The sequence below is a fragment of the Balaenoptera musculus genome, chromosome 17, assembly GCF_009873245.2.
Source record: "Balaenoptera musculus isolate JJ_BM4_2016_0621 chromosome 17, mBalMus1.pri.v3, whole genome shotgun sequence".
NCBI classification, from domain to species: domain Eukaryota; kingdom Metazoa; phylum Chordata; class Mammalia; order Artiodactyla; family Balaenopteridae; genus Balaenoptera; species Balaenoptera musculus.
In genome coordinates, this window is record NC_045801.1 from 38,137,301 (window position 1) to 38,154,751 (window position 17,451).

Sequence of the window (17,451 nt, forward strand, 5' to 3'; positions counted from 1 at the left end):
CAGTGCTGGACACCCCATGCCAAACAACTAGCAAGACAGGAACACAACCCCACCCATTAGCAGAGAGGCTGCCTAAAATCATACTAAGTTCACAGACACCCCAAAACACACCACCAGACGCAGCCCTGCCCACCAGAAAGAGGATCCAGCCCCACCCACCAGAACACAGGAACCAGTCCCCTCCACCAGGAAACCTACACAACCCACTGAACCAACCTTACCCACTGGGGACAGACACCAAAAACAACGGGAACTACGAACCTGTAGCCTGCGAAACAGAGACCCCAAACACAGTAAGTAAGCAAAATGGGAAGACAGAGAAATACGCAGCAGATGAAGGAGCAAGGTAAAAACCCACCAGACCAAACAAATGAAGAGGAAATACACAGTCTACCTGAAAAAAAATTCAGAGTAATGATAGTACAGATGATCCAAAATCTTGGAAATAGAATGTAGAAAATACAAGACACATTTAACAAGGACCTAGAAGACCCAAAGAGCAAACAATGATGAACAACACAATAAATGAAATCAAAAATTCTCTAGAAGGAATCAATAGCAGAATCACTGAGGCAGAAGAACGGATACGTGACCTAAAAGATAAAATAGTGGAAATAACTACCGCACAGCAGAATAAAGAAAAGAGAATGAAAAGAATTGAGGACAGTCTCAGAGACCTCTGGGACAACATGAAATGCACCAACATTCGAATTATAGGGGTCCCAGAAGAAGAAGAGAAAAAGGATCTGAGAAAATATTTGAAGAGATTACAGTTGAAAACTTCCCTAACATGGGAAAGGAAATAGTCAATCAAGTCCAGGAAGTGCAGAGAGTCCCATACAGGATAAATCCAAGGAGAAACGCCAAGGCACGTACTAATCAAAGTATAAAAAATTAAATACAAAGAAAAAATATTAAAAGCAGCACGGGAAAAGCAACAAATAACATACAAGGGAATCCTCATAAGGTTAACAGCTGATCTTTCAGCAGAAACTCTGCAAGCCAGAAGGGAGTGGCAGGACATATTTAAAGTGATGAAAGGGAAAAACCTACAACCAAGATTACTCTACCCAGCAAGGATCTCATTCAGACTCGATGGAGAAATTAAAACCTTTACAGACAAGCAAAAGCTAAGAGAATTCAGCACCACCAAACCAGCATTACAACAAGTGCTAAAGGAACTTCTCTAGGCAGGAAACACAGGAGAAGGAAAACACCTACAATAACAAACCCAAAACAATTAAGAAAATGGTAATAGGAACATACATATCGATAACTACCTTAAATGTAAATGGTTTAAATGCTCCAACTAAAAGACATGGACTGGATGAATGGATACAAAAACAAGGCCCATGTATATGCTGTCTACAAGAGACCCACTTCAGACCTAGGGACACATACAGACTGAAAGTGAGGGTATGGAGAAAGATATTCCATGCAAATGGAAATCAAAAGAAAGCTGGAGTAGCAATTCTCATATCAGACAAAATCGACTTTAAAATAAAGGCTATTACAAGAGACAAAGAAGGACACTACGTAATGATCAAGGGATCAATCCAAGAAGAAGATATAACAGTTGTAAATATTTATGCACCCAACATAGGAGTACCTCAATACATAAGGCAAATGCTAACAGCTATAAAGGGGAAATTGACAGTAACACAATAATAGTAGGGGACTTTAACACCCCATTTGCACCAATGGACAGATGATGCAAAATGAAAATAAATAAGGAAGCGCAAGCTTTAAATGACACATTAAACAAGATGGACTTAATTGATATTTATAGGACATTCCATCCAAAAACAACAGAATACACTTTCTTCTCAAGTGCTCATGGAACATCCTCCAGGATAGATCATATCTTAGGTCACAAATCAAGCCTTGGTAAATTTAAGAAAATTGAAATCGTATGAAATATCTTTTCCGACCACAACACTATGAGACTAGATATCAATTACAGGAAAAAATGTGTAAAACATACAAACACATGGAGGGTAAACAATACACTACTAAATAACCAAGAGATCACTAAAGAAATTAAAGAGGAAATCCAAAAATACCTAGAAACAAATGACAATGAAAACACAACGACCCAAAACCTATGGGATGCAGCAAAAGCAGTTCTAAGAGGAAAGTTTATGGCAATACAGTCCTACCTCAAGAAACAAGAAATATCTCAAATAAACAACCTAACCTTACACCTAAAGCAATTAGAGAAAGAAGAACAAAAAAACCCCCAAAGTTAGCAGAAGGAAAGAAATCATAAAGATCCGAGCAGAAATAAATGAAACAGAAACAAAGGAAACAACAGCAAAGATCAATAAAACTAAAAGCTGGTTCTTTGAGAAGATAAACAAAATTGATAAACCATTAGCCACACTCATAAAGAAAAAAAGGGAGAAGACTCAAAACAACAGAATTAGAAATGAAAAAGGAGAAGTAACAACTGACACTGCAGAAATATAAAGGATCATGAGATATTACTGCACGCAAACTATATGCCAATAAATGGACAACCTGGAAGAAATGGACAAATTCTTAGAAAAGCACAACCTTCTGAGACTGAACCAGGAAGAAATAGAAAATATGAACAGACCAATCACAAAAAACATTGTGAAATTGAAACTGTGATTAAAAATCTTCCAACAAATAAAAGCCCAGGACCAGATGGCTTCACAGGCGAATTCTAGCAAACATTTAGAGAAGAGCTAACACCTATCCTTCTCAAACTCTTCCAAAATATAGCAGAGGGAGGAACACTACCAAACTCATTCTACGAGGCCACCATCACCCTGATACCAAAATCAGGCAAAGATGTCACAGAAAAAGAAAACTACAGGCCAATATCACTGAAGAACATAGATGCAAAAATCCTCAACAAAATACTAGCAAACAGAATCCAACAGCACATTAAAATGATCATACACCATGATCAAGTGGGGTTTATCCCAGTAATGCAAGGATTCTTCAATATATGCAAATCAATCAATGTGATACACCATATTAACAAATTGAGAGAGAAAAACCATATGATCATCTCAATAGATGCAGAAAAAGCTTTTGACAAAATTCAACACCCATTTATGATAAAACCCTCCAGAAAGTAGGCATAGAGGGAACCTACCTCAACATAATAAAGGCCATATATGACAAACCCACAGCAAACATCATTCTCAATGGTGAAAAACTGAAAGCATTTCCTCTAAGATAAGGAATGAGACAAGGATGTCCACTCTCACCACTATTATTCAACATAGTTTTGGAAGTCCTAGCCATGGCAATCAGAGAAGAAAAAGAAAAAAGGGAATACAAATGGGAAAAGAAGAAGTAAAACTGTCACTGTTTGCAGATGACATGATACTATACATAGAGAATCCTAAAGATGCTACCAGAAAACTACTAGAGCTAGTCAATGAATTTGGTAAAGTAGCAGGATACAAAATTAATGCACAGAAATCTCTTGCATTCCTATACACTAATGATGAAAAATCTGAAAGAGTAATTAAGGAAACACTCCCATTCACCGTTGCAACAAAAAGAATAAAATACCTAGGAATAAACCTACCTAAGGAGACAAAAGACCTGTATGCAGAAACCATAAGACACTGATGAAAGAAATTAAAGATGATACAAACCGATGAAGAGATATACCATGTTCTTGGATTGGAAGAATCAACATTGTGAAAATGACTATACTACCCAAACAATCTACAGATTCAATGCAATCCCTATCAAACTACCACTGGCATTTTTCACAGAACTAGAACAAAAAAATTCACAATTTGTATGGAAACACAAAAGACCCCGAATAGCCAAAGCAATCTTGAGAAGGAAAAACGCAGCTGGAGGAATCAGGCTCCCTGACTTCAGACTATACTACAAAGCTACAGTTATCAAGACAGTATGGTACTGGCACAAAAAGAGAAATATAGATCAATGGAACAGGATAGAAAGCCCAGAGATAAACCCACACACATATGGTCACCTTGTCTTTGATAAACGAGGCAAGAATATACAATGGAGAAAAGACAGCCTCTTCAGTAAGTGGTGCTGAGAAACTGGACAGCTACATGTAAAAGAATGAATTTAGAACACTCCCTAACACCATACACAAAAATAAACTCAAAATGGATTAAAGACCTAAATGTAAGACCAGACACTATAAAACTCTTAGAGGAAAACATAGGCAGAACACTCTATGGCATAAATCACAGCAAGATCCTTTTTGACCCACCTCCTAGAGAAATGGAAATAAAAATAAACAAATGTGACCTAATGAAACTTAAAAGCTTTTGCACAGCAAAGGAAACCATAAACAAAAACAAAAGACACCCCTCAGAATGGGAGAAAGTATTTGCAAACAAAGCAACTGACAAAGGATTAATCTCTGAAATATACAAGCAGCTCATGCAGCTCAATATCAAAAAAACAAACAACCCAATCCAAAAATGGGCAGAAGATCTAAATAGACATTTTTCCAAAGAAGTTATACAGATTGCCAACAAACACATGAAAGGATGCTCAACATCACTAATCATTAGAGAAATGCAAATCAAAACTACAATGAGGTATCACCGCACACCAGTCAGAATGGCCATCATCAAAAAATCTACAAACAATAAATGCTGGAGAGGGTGTGGAGAAAAGGGAACCTTCTTGCACTGTTGGTGGGAATGTAAATTGGTACAGCCACTATGGAGAGCAGTATGGAGGTTCCTTCAAAAACTAAAAATAGAAGTACCATATGACCCAGCAATCCCACTACTGGGCATATACACTGAGAAAACCATAATTCAAAAAGAGTCATGTACCACAGTGTTCACTGCATCACTATTTACAATAGCCAGGACATGGAAGCAACCTAGGTGTCCATCGAGAGATGAATGGATAAAGACAATGTGGCACATATATACAATGGAATATTACTTAGCCATAAAAAGAAACGAAATTGAATTATTTGTAGTGAGGTGGATGGACCTAGAAACTGTCATACCGAGTGTAGTAAGTCAGAAAGAGAACAAGAAATACTGTATGCTAACACATATATATGTTATCTTAAAAAAAAAAGAAAAAATGGTTCTTATGAACCTAGGAGCAGGGCAGGAATAAAAATGCAGACGTAGAGAATGGACTTTAGGACACGTGGATGGGGAAGGGTAAGCTGGGACGAAGTGAGAGATAGCATTGACATATATACACTACCAAATGTAAAGTAGCTAGCTAGTGGGAAGCAGCCGCATAGCACAGGGAGGTCAGCTCGGTGCTTTGTGACCACCTAGAGGGGTGGGATAGGGAGGGTGGGAGGGAGGGGTTATGGGGATATATGTATACATATAGCTGATTCACTTTGTGATACAGCAGCAACTAACACAACATTGTAAAGCAATTATACTCCAATAAAGATGTTAAAAAATAAATGAGTAGAGGAATAACCCATATCTAAATATTTTGATTTTATTTTGTTTATTTACATTAACTTATAACTATTCATCAATTATCAAATATTAGATAAAGTAATTTTAATTGAATATGTATTTTTTAGATTTTTCTTTGTATATGCGTATAATAAATGGTGATTTTTAAAATATATCACACTTTATTTTATTTTGGACAGCACATGTATGTAGGTTCACTTAATTAGTAAGTAAATTAGTAAATTAGGTTCTGCTTTAGGTTTTTAGGATTTATCCTAGAAATAGATATTAGATTGAGTTAGGAAGTGTTCAGGAGAAATATCAAGAAAGGAAGGCTGACCATCAGGTATTCCTACTCTCCAGTTCATCTAATGCCTCTGGACACAACTGTAAGTATGACACCATTTGCTCCGAGCAACAGCTTCCACGTCCTGTTCCTTGCTTCGTAACATCTTCTCTTCCAGCTCTGGTTCAGATCTTTTCCTTCCTTCTTCCTCCCAAAACCTGTTTCAGCAAAGTATCAAATATGCAGGTGTGAAAATGCTTAATGATGTTTTATCTTCTTGAAATATTTACATTTTTTCCCCAAAACTACAAAGCTTTGAGCCAAAGGAGTAAGTAACTAAGGATGGAATTTCAGGTGCCAAGAAGCAATTAGCCAGGTTAGGGGAGTGTGTAGGTAGATCACTTTCCTACTTCTCCAGAGGTCTTACTCTTCTTTCATGAAAAATTGTTATATGCCTCTTTAAGATTAATTTTGCCAGTGACATGGCAATCAAAGTGACAATAGTAAACTACAGGTCCCACTTGCAGCTGGGTGCAAATGCCCAGCATATTACTGGGCAATTAGAAACTCTTCATTTTCCTCTGCAGAGTACTAGGTGTCCAGCTAAGGTGTGGCTACAATGGTTTGGAGTTACCTGTGGGTATTGAATATGGTCTGTTCTTCTGTGTGCTTTTGCTCTGTGGAATGTTCAGTGGTATGTGACCCAGCTCGAGCCAATTAGTGTAGGTATTTTGGTCGTAGGATACCTCTTTTACCAGCACAGAGCACGGACAAGCATGTAAAGGTTAGTCTTGTACAAATGGAAATCAGTCTTTCTTATAAAGGCCTCTGGAGAAAGGGCTTCCATAGACACCCAGTGGCTGTTGCAGTGCTCATGACTCACACAGGAAATCATTCCTTCTATTTAACTAAAATCCTTGGGCTTCAATTGGTCTGTTTCCTTTTATTTTGCCCTCAGTGGAGATGGAAAACAGCTGGTCACTATTTTCTGTGCAAGACCCCTTCATATATACTTGGATACTTATTAAATTGTATCCTCAGACTTTTCCTGGCTGAACAATTTCATTCCCTTTAACCTTTGTGCAGGTATTACTTTCTAAGCTTTTAATCTTTTTTTATGAATAGCCTCTGGATCTTCTCCATGTTGTCTGTATCCTCCTTTGTTTCAAAGTACAGTCTGATGAAGTTAAGAAAAAGCTGATGTCAGTAGCTTCTGTATTAACATCCTGGTTTTTATATGTACTCATTATACTCTTGGCAACAAATTAAAGGACAGATTTCCAAGATCATTAATCAGGTGGAACACCCACATCTTAAATTGTTTTAGAAGAACAAATTAGGTAATATTCATAAATCCTTTGATGTTGAAATATATTATACTAAAGTTATGATTAATTATTTCATTTTTGCATTTGGCTGTCTTTGTTACAATCATGCTAAGAAATTAAAAATTAAATTATATTTTGTTGAAGTATTATAAAAATTCCTTTATATATTTAAATTTTCATGACAACTTTTCACCTGTTTAGAAGACATGTGTAAATTAGAAAAGTTAGTGAATAATTGTGAGCAGACTGGCATATTTTGTAAAAGGTATTAAATACTGTACAATTCAGTTTTCTTGTATATGTTTTAGGGAATGTTTGAAGGAGAGGAAAGAATTTTTTTCTTTAAGATTTCACATGCACAAAAGGATTGAGTGGCGGTTATTTTATTCTTTATTGCTAATGGGTTTTTAGTTCCACAGCAAATAGTTGAAGGAATTAGGACCAAAAGTGAGGGACAAGGTAATTTTAAACATCAAATTTATTATTAAAATTAAAATATTTTTATAAGCTAGGGTCAGAATTCAACTACAACTGGAGAAATTGATGTCAATTTTATGTGATTATTTTCTGTGTATTTAAAAAAAAGTATTCACCATAGCAACCACAATCACATATGACAGTGGTTACTATCTTGAGATCTCCTGCTCTCCTGTCGAAGGGCCTACTATTTCTTTTTTTAAAAATAAATTGTAAGTCAGAAGCATCATCGTCTTTGTCCCTTCTGTGAACATGCATCTCCCTGGAGACTCAGCTGCACACTGTGGACATGTGTTTCATATCGTGTGGTTAAATATGACTGGCCAATTACAGCTGCTCCCTCCCATTAACTTTTAAAACATACCTAACCTATTTTCCTCCTTAGAAGTTCTTAAAAATTGTTTTTAAAATTTTCTTTGTATATAAAAAAGATATACTCAAAATATTGATAGTAAGTTTTAAACTAAACCATGGAAAATATTTAGAAGTATAAGCACATACATTTGAATAAAAAATTGTGTATAAGCATATCTTGGTTAATAATATCCTGTTATAAAGTCATCCAAACAGAAAAATCTAATGGAACAGACTACCTTCTTTTATTTCAGTTGATTTTTAGACTTTTGTTAACTGTCTGTGAGAATGTTTATTTCTAAATATAGGAATGGGTTATTTTCCACAATTTTGAGTGTGGAATCCAACAGGCATTTCACCATAGGTTTTGAGATCAGCCTGTAAAAGACCCTTAAAACTAATATATCTGAAATGTACTGATAATTAAACCACTATGTAGTAGTGGATTTGAAGTTTCAAATTGGGGTGTTCTGTAGTAAAATTGAAGGTTGCTGCTCCTATATCTTTTTACATCCTCCACTTGGGAATAGAAACGTAATAGTTAGGGACTGAATTTGGATATAGGTACCAGAAAAACCAGATAACAATTGTTTAAATAGAATAGGATTAATGTCTTTTCTCATTTAACAAGAAATCCAGAAGCAGAGTGTGCTGAATTGGTAGAGTGATTTCATTATGTCATTAGAGATTCTTTCTGTGACACCATCTTTAGGGTAGTACTCTCATCCTCCTGTTTGCAGAATAACTGTCAGATCTTCTGCCATTAAGTCTGCATTCCAGGCAGGAGAAAGGAGCAGGCAGAAACAGAGAGGTGATGCCTGTATCAAGAAAACAGAGCTTTCCTAGGAACCTTCTTCTTAATGTATCATCTGTCAAAATTGTGTTATATGGCCACTCCTCCCCACAAGAGAGACCCCTTGTCGTCTTCAGGAAGGGAGAGCTTCTAGAAATTAGGTTACAACTTTTTCACCTTGAGCCACTAGGGCATTAGTGGTGGCTCCTATAACTTGGGATAGAAGCTTCTGATTAGGATAGCGTTAGAAGTAGGCACAGGACTATTGCAAATGGAAGAGGAGATTCCTGGAATGAAATTTCCCAGTGGTTTTCTTGTTTTCTTTAGTCAGCCCCAAGTATTGGTCTTCCTCTTTCCTTTTTATTGCCACTACTCATTTCTGATTGGACTTCTACTTCTCCGACTGCAGGAATTTTTACAAAATTACATTATAGCTCATCCCGAGCCAATAATGTTACCTAGTTTTCATAATACTTACTGTAGTTTAAAGCTGCATTAGTACTATTACAAATACATTCTAAATTGGCCAGATTACTATTAGCAATGTTATGTCTGATTTTAGAGGATCATGTAGAGACTGGAATGTCTCCACAGGCAAGTGAACTAGATGATGATGAGTCTCAAAAACATGTCATATGAAAGGAACTGGGTGGGGATGTTTCACCTTAAAACGATAACCAAGACAGGAGTCATTATCTGTCTTCAGATATTTGAGGGACTGGCATATGGAAGAGAAATTTATTTGGAACATGAGTGTAAATTACAGAAAGACATAGTTCAAGTTCACATTAAAAAAAAAACACTTTTTGTAACTTAGAGTTGCCCAGCAGGCTTCCTTGTGGGGAAGTGTACGTCCTATCACAGGAAATTTTTAAGAAGGTAGGTAACTTACTGTCTGGAGAACTGTATAGGGAAGTGTCTTTGTGGTGGTCACTTAGGATCTTTTTTTGGAACTCTAGGGCTTAAGGAATCCAGTTTGAAAATCACTGGGAAAATCTAGTTGTTCTAAATGTTTGTTTTCTACTTTAATCATTTAGTGTAGAAAATGAGGAGCCATTGAAAGATTCTAAACAGAAGGAAGACGTGGTTTGATTTGCATTTAGAAGGTCACTATGTTGTCAGTGTGAGTAAAATCAAAACTGAGATCAGGGAAGGAGACCAGTTTGGAGGGTGTTACAGTGGCCTAGGTAGGAAATGATTAGAAGCTAAACTAAGACAGTAACAGTGGTGGATAGAGCAGTAGCATTAAAAAAGACCTAATGATCAGTTTGGTTTGATGAGAAACGAGTCTGGGTTAATTCTCAACTTTATCACTTTGGGGATTAAGTAAAGAATGTTGACTTTAGCAGACAAGGAGCATGTGGAGAAGCAGCAGGTTTTAAGGGAAAGATCTTGAATTTAGCTTTAGAACTGGTAAATTCGAGGTAACTAATTCACCTCAGGTCCAATAGTTAGCAATGGGAAAGTCAGATATAGAACCTAGGGGCAAGGTCTGGGCTGGAGAAATAGAATTAGGGATCACAGATAAAAGCATGACAGGTGAAGTGATGGGAGTCCAGGAGGAGGTAGAATGAGCTAGAAAGACTATGAGGAAGTAGTCAAAGAGACACAGGAGAAAACTGGTTAAGTTCTTATAACTTCTTACAGCTGATAGTGGTGCACAATGACAATAACAGTGTAGACTTAAATGTTAAAATAAAGAACCAAAACGCCGAGGTTTAAAATGTTTACTTTTAACGTGACAAATTTCAAATATATTTGAAATGATTTTTAATAAAATTATGATTAAGATTCTGCCAAAATTCTGAAATGTGTCTACAATCTAAGAATATTATATATCTCTGCCTAATCATTAGGTGAATTTTTATTTGACCGGGATATTTTTGTTTTTTCATTGTTATTTTATTTTACTTTGTTCTTCATTAAATTGACTATGTTGGTCTTGAATCTGACCAGTGAAAACTTATTATATTGATTAATAAAAAAATCATACTTCAGTAAAAATCATAGTTCTTTAAGTAAATGTAAGAACTTACACCCTCCTTATGTTCTTTGTTTACCTAAGGAAATGCAACTTCACCACAAGTACAAAGACCATCTTTCATGGATTACTTTGATAAACAGGACTTCAAGAATAAGAGTCATGAAAACTGTAATCAGAATATGCATGAACCCTTCCCTATGTCCAAAAATGTTTTTCCTGATAACTGGAAAGTTCCTCAAGATGGAGACTTTGACTTTGTAAGTACATTTTAATTCTTCCATATATGTTTTCTCCTACTCTATTTTGTCATCACATTGAGAAACATAGGTGGTGTGTGTGTGTGTATGATTAAAATTATAGACTGTATATTAATATTCAATATATTGCTATATATGGGTAGGGGAATGGTGAAATTGTAGTTTGCTTGTAGAAATGTAGTTGCAGAGAAATGTAAATAATTGCTATGGTTAAATAAATTATAGCCCAAATTTAGAGAAATATTTAGGACTCTTTAGAACTAAAATGACAACTGTGTTAAAAGATGTTTTTAATAATGCAAATATGAGATATTTCTGACAGTAAATTCAGTTTCCTAAACAAATGATGCAAAGGTATTTATGACATCGACTTTGAGAAATTTGCCTCAACTATGAAAGTTAAGTCAAATGGTGTTAACTCCACTTGGTTTGTCAGAAATAATAGTCCTATGTCTAGTTAGGAATATAATCTTCAGTATAAAACTGCCTTCTTTTTTTTTTTTTTTTTTAATTAATTAATTAATTTATTTATTTATTTATGGCTGTGTTGGGTCTTTGTTTCTGTGCAAGGGCTTTCTCTACTTACAGCAAGTGGGGGCCACTCTTCATCGCGGTGCGCGGGCCTCTCACTATCGCGGCCTCTCTTGTTGCGGAGCACAGGCTCCAGACGCGCAGGCTCAGTAATTGTGGCTCACGGGCCTAGTTGCTCCGCGGCATGTGGGATCTTCCCAGACCAGGGCTCGAACCCGTGTCCCCTGCATTAGCAGGCAGATCCTCAACCACTGTGCCACCAGGAAAGCCCCAAACTGCCTTCTTTTTAATCAACTTTTTTGTTTTTAATTTAATTTTATTATTTGGCTACATTGGGTCTTAGTTGTGGCATGCAGGATGTTTCGTTGCGGCACGCAGGCTCTTTGTTGTGGCGTGTGGGCTTCTCTCTAGTTGTGGCACGTGGACTCCAGAGCTCATGGGCTCAGTAGTTGAAGCATGTGGTCTCTCTAGTTGTGGTACATGGGCTCCAGAGCACGTGGGCTCAGTAGTTGCTGTGCGCAGGCTTAGTTGCCCAGTGGCGTGTGGGATCTTAGTTCCCTGACCAGGGATTGAACCCTCGCCCCCTGCATTGGAGGGCGGATTCTTAACCACTGGACCATCAGAGAAGTCCCTAAAACTGTGTCTTCTTGCCTCTTATTACATTTTCTCCTTATTTCTTCTGTCCTGCTCCTTATTATTTATTTCTTTTAAAGAATGCATATAATACAGATAAATAATTCTAAAACAGCTCTTTCCACAACTTGAGAGAGTAAATTTTTAAAATGAGTTCTTTAATCTAGAAATTTTTGAGGTAAATTTTTGCTTTAGCATGTATTATAAATAGCATTTACTTTTGCATATTGTTCTGTAAGATTTTCATGTAAAATAACTACAGCTGTATTTGTTAATAAGTATATTTATGTTATAAGTAAATAAAATTTTAGATATATCTATATCTTCAAAATTTTTAAGTACTATCAAGCAGTTTTGCCTATTCACCATGCCTCTAAATGCTTTGGGATTATAAATATTTCTAATGTTAAATACTTTTCTCCTAAATATTGTGATTATTTAAGTTTTTTAATAATCAGATAATAAAGTTTCAAAATCTGTCCTCAATAAATTTAGTACTAAGTGCTAGCAAATATTAGCAATGACACAGTTTAGTCTGAAAACATAAATCGTAATATCTCCTTACTGTTTTTTCAGTTTTGAGGTTATAAATTAGAAAAATAAAATCTGTATTTCTATAGTTCTAGTAAGATTTCATTTTATGCTACCTCCTTTTTAAAAATATGTAAATTATTTAGAATGCTGACTTTAAGCTTAAAATCATTCATAAACATGATGAATCTTTGATGAATCAAAGAACTCTGTCTTAACTCAGTTGGAATAAATCTTAACAGCCTCTGGAAAACAGTTTGAAATGAGCTACAAAGTAATGAATAAATTATCATAGTTAATAAATAGCAAATAAAATGATTTATTTCTGTTTCAGTTAGTCTTTGCTGCCACCCCCAAAATTTAGAACTTAAAATAACTATTTCATTTGCTTACAGTTTTGTGGGTAAGCAGTTTGACTAGGTTCAGCTGAGTGGTTCTTCTGCTAGTCTCACCTGGAGTCTCTCAAGTGGCTGTAATCATCTAGCAGCTTGAATGGGGCTGAATAATGTCTCTAAAATCACTCATGTGTCTGGCAGTTGTGCTGACAGTTGGCTAGGCCATATGACCCTGTCAGGCAAGCCTGGAGGTTTTATGTTGTGGTAGCAGCCTTCCAAGAAGGTGATAGAAGAAATTGTAAGGCCTCTTGAGTCCTAACTTTAGAATCCATTTACAATACCATCAGAAAGAATGAGTACTTAGGAATAATCTTAACCAAGGAGGTGAAAGACTTGTACATTGAAAACTACACAACACTGCTGAAAGTAACTATAGAAGACACCAATACATGGAATGACATCTCATGTTCATGGATTGGAAGACAATATGGTTAAGATGTCAATATTGTCCAAAGCAACCTACAGATTCAGTGTAATTTCTATTAAAATCCCAATGACATTTTTTGTAGAAATAGAAAAATCCACCTAGAATTCATTTGGAATTTCAAGGGACTTGAATAGTCAAAACAACCTTGAAAAAGAGAAACAAAGTTGGAGGTCTCATACTTCCTGATTTCAAAACTGCTACAAAGCTACAGTAATCAAAACAGACAGACATATAGACAGATGGAGTAGAATAGAAAGCCCAGAAATAAACCATCACGTATATAGTCAGAGATTTTCAGCAAGGGTACTAAGACCATTCAATGAGGAAAGGATAGTCTTGTCAACAAATGATGCTGGGAAAACTGGATAGCCACATGCACGAAGTTGGGCCTTTACCTTACACCATATACAAAAATACAAAAGTTAACTCAAAATGAATCAAGGATCTAAATAAACATACGAACTGTAACTATAAGACTCGTCGAAAAAACATAGGGGAAAAGCTGCGTGACATTGGATTTGGCAGTGATTTCTTAGATATGACACCAAAAGCACAGGCAACAAAAGAAAAAATAGATAAATTGGACTATATAAAAATTAAAATTTTTGTGCATCAAAGTACCCTGTCAGCAAAGAAAAGTCAACCCACAGAATGGAAGAAAACATGTAAATCATATATCTGATAAGGGGTTAATATCTAGGATATATAAAGAACTCAACAACAAAAGACTAAGCAACCCAATTTAAAAATGGTCAAAGTACTCCAATAAATATTTCTCCAAAGAAGATATATAAATGACCAATAAACAAATGAAAAGATGTTTAATATCACTAATCATTAGGGAAACACAGATCAAAACCATGAGATACTATTTCACACCCATTATATACACACACACATACACACACACACAAAATAACAAGTGTTGGTGAGGATATGGAGAAATTGGAACCCTTCCTTGGGCGCTGCAGGTGGAAATGTAAAATGGTACCTCTATGGAAAACAGTATGGCATTCCTCAAAAAAATGGAACATAGATTACCATGTGATCCAGCAGTTCCATTTCTGGGTATATACCCAAAAGAAATGAGTGACAGCAGAGGCTTGAACAGATATTTGTACATCCGTGTTCATAGCAACGTTATTCACAATTACCAAAAGGCGGAAGCAACCCAGGTGTCCACTGATGGGTGAATAAACAAAATGTGATATACGCATACAGTGAAATATTTTTCAGCCTAAAAAGGAAGGAAATTTTGACACAAGCCGTAATATGATGAGCCTTGAAGACAATAAGCTAAGTAAAATAGCCAGTCACAAAAGAAGAAATACTGTGTGATTCCACTTATATGCGGTACCTAGAGTAGTCCAATACATAGAAACAGAAAACAGAATGGTAGTTACCAAGTGCTGGAGGAGGGGGAAATAGGGAGTTATTGTTTTTTGAGTACAGAACTTCAGTTTTAGAAGATGAAAAAAGTCCCAGGGATGGATTGTGGATGTACTTAATGCCACTGAACTCTACACTTAAAAATGGTTAAAATGGTGGATTTTAAGTTATGTATAAAAAAAAAGTAAGAGAGGAAAAAAAAGGATTCACATAGTGTCACTTCTGCCATATTCTTAGTCAAAATATATCACAAGGCCAATCCAGATTCAAAGGATATGGAAATAGATTTCACCTCATGATGAAAAGACTAGCAAAGTCATATTGCAGAGGGTCCTGTGGAATGAATGGAATTATTGTGGTCATCTTTGCAAATAATCTACTAGAAGTTGTCCGTATTAAAATTCAACAGAATTTAAAATAATGAATTTAGGAAATTGGAGGTCATTAGTGATTTTGATTAGGGCCATTCCAGTACCCTACTTTTAGAATATTCATACACACACAACTTTTGACATGCAATCTTCTACTGTCCCTTTTAAGCTCATTCTAGTTTTGTGAATGAGAGCATCAGTTTTTCTAGTGGCCAGCTCTTATCAGTAACCTTCTGGTAATAATTTCAGCCCATTGTAGATGCTGTAGTCCTTCTATCTGGAAATTCCAAAATTTGTTAGAAAACCTTAAACTAGTTTAACAAATGTTCTGTTTTCTGCTTTGGATTGTGCTAGGCACTATGGGTTAATATATGTATATATATATATATATATATATATATATATTTATATACACATATGTATGTACATTTATTAAGTTGAGAAAATATGTTAGTAAAGTGTTAAATTGTAATCCAGAGCAATAATTCAGATATCATGCAGTTTTGTATAAGAGGAGGACTCAGTAAAGGTTGGAGCAGTTTATGAAATTATATAGTAGAGGAGGACTTTGTCTAAACATTGGAAGATGGATAGTAGAAGGGAAGGTAGGCAGTACAGAGAATGATGTGCGTAATAAAAAGCTTAGAGGTAGGAAAGGACAAGATATATTGGGTGACAATGGAGTGGAGACCTTCAAGTTCATTTGAAATAATATGGGAGATAAAATGGAAAGCTAGGTTTGGGTCAGATGGTGGAAGCCTTGAATGTAAGACTGCAAAGTCTGAAATGTTATTTCCTAGACAGTGGAAAGCCACTGAAGGTTTTTAGGTTGGAAAATGACATGATGAAAAGTGTTTTAAGTATATTAATCTTGATGGTAGCATGCAGGATTGATTGACAGAAAAAGACTAGAGGTAGGGGAAAATCAGGTATGTGAAACAGACTTGAAACAATAGGGTAATAAAATGGAAAAGAACCAAACAACACAAACAGGGATAGATGTAGGAGACACTAGAAAGGTTGTTAATCAACAGAAATAGCCGACTTATTGGATTAAAGAGTACTATATTGGTTAAGATGAGCTAAATAATAGAAGGTGAAATTTAAGAAAAAAAAAAAGAAGAAGGAAAATGTCCTCACAGCTGGAAAGAGGCTCCAAGAGATCATAGGACCGGATTTAATTTTTGCAGACTTATTTCTTTTCTGACTTATACAGAGCATGTAGCCTTAAAAAGGGAAAGTAGAGGGGGAGGAATGACTAGAGCAGGAGTTCTTTCTTCCCCAACATTTACTACACCTGTCAACTGCTCAGCCCTCTCATCACCTTGAGGAAAGTGAAAAATGTTTGCAATAGCTACTGAGGGAATGCAAATGGGAATAAATAAGAGATGAATAAAGGAAGGATTGCCAGGAGATGAACAAAGAATTTGCTAAGAGTAGTAGTGAGTGTGTTTAAAAAAAAAAAGAAAAGAAAAAGGAAAAGAAAAGTGTGTAAGAGAGGCTAGAAGAGAGTAGGAAAAGAGGAAGCAGAGGTAGGACAAAGTGCAAAGGGTTTGATGGAGTACTTTGCTTACAAAGTAAGGAAATGGACTAAAAGCAAAGAGGTTTCCACTTAAGACACCAGCTGGTATTGATAAGGGAAATCTGGTCTTACTCATTCCATCATACATTAGATATAGAATGTTAAAAATGTGACTCATCAAAGTGTAAAGCGTGCTAAGGTTTATGTGTTTATCTCCTCTCTTTATGATCTATCTCAAGGATACCTTCCAAAACAACTAGATTTTATGTGATTCCTATGTCTATTCAATAGAAATTGCTTAAAACTACCCAAAGTCATTTTGACCATGTTTCTAGGACATAGAAGGCTTCTCTTTCTGCTGTGAGAAAAAGAGGTTTCAAAAAAGAAAAATGAAAGTGAATACTTCGTTGTCTTTTGCAGTATTCAGAGCAGATTCCTAAAGGACAAAACTTATTCAGAGAGACACCTGCTAGGCAGATGTGCGGAGTAGGAAGCATTCTTTATCTTAAAGCCTGTATGCAACTTAATTGGTGTATTTTCTTTAGCATATGTCTTTTAGATTTTCTGTGAATTGGTTGTTTCCTGTTATGTTCTTGGATGTAAGGAGATGATAAGAGAAATAATTTGTGATTTCACCAACTTGGGGGTAGCATAAAGATAGGATAAAATATATTTAGGCTAACTGAACCAATTATTTTAACTCTACTAAAAAAGTTCTGTTTAGGGTGTGGCTGTGAAAATTTCTAAAACAAATGT

General features: G+C 35.8%; 1 protein-coding gene across 3 annotated transcripts in view; it reads left to right on the forward strand.

Annotated features, from left to right (window-relative positions):
- The window catches only part of STK3 (serine/threonine kinase 3), a 314,394-nt gene that overhangs the window by 227,244 nt on the left and 69,699 nt on the right, over nucleotides 1–17,451 (forward strand). For all 3 annotated transcript variants that reach the window (XM_036830681.1, XM_036830683.1, XM_036830682.1), the window contains one exon: nucleotides 10,721–10,896. In XM_036830681.1, coding sequence (XP_036686576.1) covers nucleotides 10,721–10,896 — 176 coding nt within the window. The remainder of the gene's footprint in view (nucleotides 1–10,720; nucleotides 10,897–17,451) is intronic.